General features: G+C 30.0%; 1 protein-coding gene across 1 annotated transcript; it reads right to left on the reverse strand.

The window, feature by feature from the left end:
* Positions 1 to 555: 555 nt before the first annotated feature.
* Positions 556 to 3,851, reverse strand: LOC119829770 (E3 ubiquitin-protein ligase MSL2-like). Its single transcript, XM_038352473.1, has 4 exons — positions 3,030 to 3,851; positions 2,526 to 2,735; positions 1,877 to 2,051; positions 556 to 1,505 (listed from the first exon to the last, which is right to left on the reverse strand). Exons 1-4 carry the CDS (start codon positions 3,753 to 3,755, stop codon positions 1,303 to 1,305), a joined length of 1,314 nt encoding a protein of 437 aa, XP_038208401.1. The 5' UTR covers positions 3,756 to 3,851; the 3' UTR covers positions 556 to 1,302.
* Positions 3,852 to 4,587: the final 736 nt, after the last annotated feature.

Consider the following 4,587-nt stretch of genomic DNA (forward strand, 5'->3'; position numbering starts at 1 on the left):
CTATTTTTATTAAATTCCATTCAATACTTGATAAAGAGGCATGTAAGTTCTCTCCACAATTGCAATTACAACATAATATCATTGCAAAATACTTTTACATAATCTGGAATCACTTAATCTGCTGACAGGTTGAAAAGTTAAATCTGAATATTATTTATACCATCAATTGTTTTCTAATTAACAAAAGTAATATCCCGTTTCGACACTATAAATTAAATTAACATTCTCTTTGGCCATGCTTTACATATTTTATAGGAATTTCAAACACATTTTTGATAATTAACTATGTCCATTCTCAGATATGTTAACCAAGTTTAATTCAAAATCAAGTAATTTCTTTCTCTTGTAACTTTGTTTAAAAATCTATACAAATATATACATCATTCACACACACATTTTCATGTCTATTTTTATAAAATTGGAAATAGCACAAGTCACTTACTATTAGGTACTTATAAAAAATATGTCGTTTATTTATTGAAAATGTTGAAATAAATATGTTGCATATTTAAATGGCAGATATTAGTGTAGTTTGAAATTAAATTGAAATAATGGAGCATATCATTATTTACAGTATTACAACTATTCATTTCAATTTGTAAGAAAACAAAATATATTTATATTTTAATATGTATGTACATTCAACCATTTGTTGTATATTTCTTTGTTTCTAATTAAAGGTTTTTCAATTTTAATAATATGGAAGATAAAAAACGTATTTGTAGTGACACACGATAATTTAAAAACGGTAAGTGTGAGTTCCTTTGGGCGTAGCCATCTCGTTAACTTATATTATAAATCGCAATTTTAAGAAGATACAAATTAATACGTTGTTACATTTGAAAAGTGCGAATTCTGATTAAAGATTATGTTGTAAATATATAATAATTTCTTTTTATAAACAAATACCATACCTATGAAAAGTATGAAGCATATAGAATATGCAACAATTACGATGGGGAAAAAATTGACAAGCTCAATTCAAAATATTCGAATAATACACAATTATTGATGAAACACAATAAGAGTTGTGATTAAATAATATAACATATTATTTGTAATAACTTAACTACATTCCGTTTACTGTAGTTTAAAGATTTGGAAGATCCAAAAATATAATACATACAGCATAATTATAACTAACAAAATTCATTACTTACATAGAAGACTTAACGAAGTATCTATCAACTAAACGTTTACTAAAATCCATTTCGCATTATGTGACTAGCAACACAGTTATATTGTCATTATTTCACTTAGTTCACATTCTGCGGTCTAGTCACCCGCTAGAGAAAGTTGTTGTCATACATCAACTTCAATGTCGCTTGTCATATCCTGTGTGGCTGAATGGGGGGATGTTTCTGTGTCGTTGGTCCCTCGGGGCGAGCATTGCGTGTAGTCGCAGGGCGAACTTAGTTCGTCCTCCGGAGAGGCGGGTAACTCATCGTCCATTAAAATTGTCGCTGGCAAGGACGGTGATACTTCTTGGAGTTGGCTTGTGTACACTGAAATTATATTATTTAAATTTATTGACGATAAACTTTAAATTGAAGTGTGAGATTATGCCATTAAAAATACAAATTTTAACAAAATCTTTTATTAATATTAAAACACTGAAAGTATTTCACTTTAATTAAGTTAATTGTGATCAAGTTCATATATAGCCTTATTTTGTTTTATTGTTTATTTGTAGGGTTAGCTAGATGTATTATAAGTTAAATATCAATAATATTATATGTAAAGACATGTTTAGTATCCAATTTCATCTTTTATTCAATGCTTGATTTCTGATATATGATTATATAAAGTATATAGATCTGATATATTCTTATAAAGTTTGAATCAAAGTATTAATTCTTGAGATATTAGCTTATACCTTTAATATCGGAAGACTTATAGTCCGTAGTGAAACTGAGAGATTCCTCCATAGCTTCCATGGTGAGTGTATCTGTGTCCAGGCTATCCATGGATCCAGAACACGATGGAGAACTGTCAGGGTTTGTGTTCAATGTTATTTGGATGCTATCTAATTGAGGTATATGTGGACGAACCTGAAATAATATAGAACTGTATTATATATTTTCTTAAGATTTTAAGTACTGCATTTCATATTAACTTTTAATTAATTAAATGAAGCTAATTATTAGTTTTCTTTATGGACATTTAACTTATAAATAACACTTTAAGGTGAGTAAGATTAGCACCTACTTAATATACACATAGTTAAGTATGAATTAAGAAGTCTTTTATAAGTAAATGATTTTTAATTAATTACTCAATTATTAAAATAGTATTAATTAGAAATGATTTCAGAAACATACAATTTCCTATTAATTATGACACGTTTATCATTATTTTTGCTGTAAATTTTTTCTATGTGATTAAAATTTTAAAAATAATATTACAAAAGCATTAATAGAAGAAGTTTTTTAAATTGCACTTTCTATGTCTTGAGATAATAAGGTGGTTCTAATAACAATTACATATTCTAAACTTCTATATCACACACATATAGGTAATCTTACCTTCATGCCATCAGGCCTATGGGGGTTTCGGCAGCCTTTACATTTACATTCCGTACACGGTTTACTTTCAACATAGCATGGACACCGCTGGCCACAACATGTTAGCTTTCCTGGTGTAGCCGTTGCATTGCCACAACGACAGCCTTTGCGCTTACTACTTGAAGAATTCCGAGACCTATTTGATGGCTTTTTAAAACCTAATTGATTAGACTGAAAATAATATAAATTAAAATCATTAAGAAACTAATCTAGAAAAGATTAATATACTATTACATTATTTATTATTTGATATAATTTGAGGAGTATTGATATTTGTATAGGTAACTAGATCACTTATTCAAATTTCTGCAAGTATTTCTAGATCAAAATTTGCCAAATCAGTCCAGGCTTTCTTGAGTTTTAGTAAACTACAATTGCTTCAGTATATTTTATTATTTTTTCTTATGAAAAAAATACTGTTTCGTTAGGAAGTAACAATAGAAAGCATAAATATTCAAAAGTTACCTTGCTTTCGCGTGGGCTTGGCTCACTTTGTGATATTTCTGATTCTTCCACAGCTTTCCTTTTAATGGTAATCTTATTACCAGAACCAGCGTACATTACTGAATAAAGCGGAGATCCATTAGATAAACCTCTTGTATTTGGTGATCCTTTATTTGATGATCTTGTTTCCATACTACTTGATGATGCCACCTGTGTTTGCGTTGATGTGGAATTTGTATAGACACATGGTAATATGCTATAGGCAGATTTGGAAAGTCCTGCGTTACATTTAAAATCATCATCGAATCTGGCAGCTTCTTGAATTAAGTCTATCAAACCTGAGCTAGCTACAGTCCCACCATTAATACCAGCCGCTATTTCGTCTTCTTCTAATAAAGTCTTGAACGTATCGGTGCCCATAAAATATTCACAAAGCTTTTTATAACATTGAAGTAGTATTCGTAGTTGTAAGTTTTCGGAATAATTATCGTAATCCTTACACCAACTGCAGGATGGTTTTAATTTTTTTCTCCCGCCCTTGCAATTCTTGCAAACATGATGTTGACAACTTGAATTTGTAGGCGTATACGGTTCTTTTAATAAATTACCGCAGACAGTACAAGACAACGATTGTCGTAAATAAGGAACTAAACGAAACAAATCTGTCCACGAACTTTTATCCGCCGGGTCTGCTAAGATTATTAAACGACACGTAGAAACATACAAGCTTGTAGCGTTCATCTTCATTTATAAAACTTTGAGTCTACACATTAGTTGTTATTGTAAATCTTTTACACCAAAATATTATTAACTTTCAACTAAAAAGCCGCAAACGCTTCGACAATTCTGTCAATTAATGTCAAGTTATAAGTCAATATGACACTGTCTGCTATAATTCATATTCTTAAAACATTATATATTTTCAGTCGGATACAAGGATATTTAATGGCTACCGTTCATGGAAAAAAACTGAATAGTCAAATGGAAAGTATTCATTTAGCGAAAATATTACCACTTCCTTTTAATTATTACTTTGCTATTTAGTAAATTTTATTTATTTGTTTCCATAGACGGGACATGACAATTTTAAGAATTGTAAACAAGATCTTGCAATAAAAATTGACATAGTTTACCGTCTGATTTTTATTTTCAATTATTATATCCATTTTATACATTCATTTCTAATATTCGACTTGGACTGTTATTTGTATATTTAATACCTGAATTATAGGATATATTTAAAGTAATGGCATAGAGTACAGTAATTTAGAGGGAGCATATATCATTTATTTTTTAATCTGTGAAAGAGGTAAGGAGCAATGGCGTAACTCCGATTATTGCCACCTGGGCCCTGAGGCCAACTGGAAATACGTTTTTTTTTTGTTAGGGTTCAATATCCAAAGGGAAAAGGATTTATTAAGTCTTTACTATCTATATTCCAACAGGGCGTGTTTTAAAATTAATGCGCGCTATTTCGAATATCTAAGTTTTATGTTTTCCGAATCAAAAAATTGGCACTTCCTCCAGCTCTCTGCTAGGTGATGTAAAGGCGAAGGGGAGAGCGTTTATCGGCAGAGGT

This window comes from Zerene cesonia, chromosome 10 (assembly GCF_012273895.1).
Source record: "Zerene cesonia ecotype Mississippi chromosome 10, Zerene_cesonia_1.1, whole genome shotgun sequence".
In the NCBI taxonomy this organism is placed as follows: Eukaryota; Metazoa; Arthropoda; class Insecta; order Lepidoptera; family Pieridae; genus Zerene; species Zerene cesonia.

Coding starts and splice junctions, on each gene's coding strand:
- LOC119829770 (XM_038352473.1), bottom strand. CDS start 3,755: ATGAAGATGAACGCTACAAGCTTGTATGTTTCTACGTGTCGTTTAATA. Junction 2,736..3,029: donor CAAGCCCACGCGAAAGCAAG/GTAACTTTTGAA, acceptor TATTATTTTCAG/TCTAATCAATTAGGTTTTAA. Junction 1,506..1,876: donor TAAGTCTTCCGATATTAAAG/GTATAAGCTAAT, acceptor ATATAATTTCAG/TGTACACAAGCCAACTCCAA.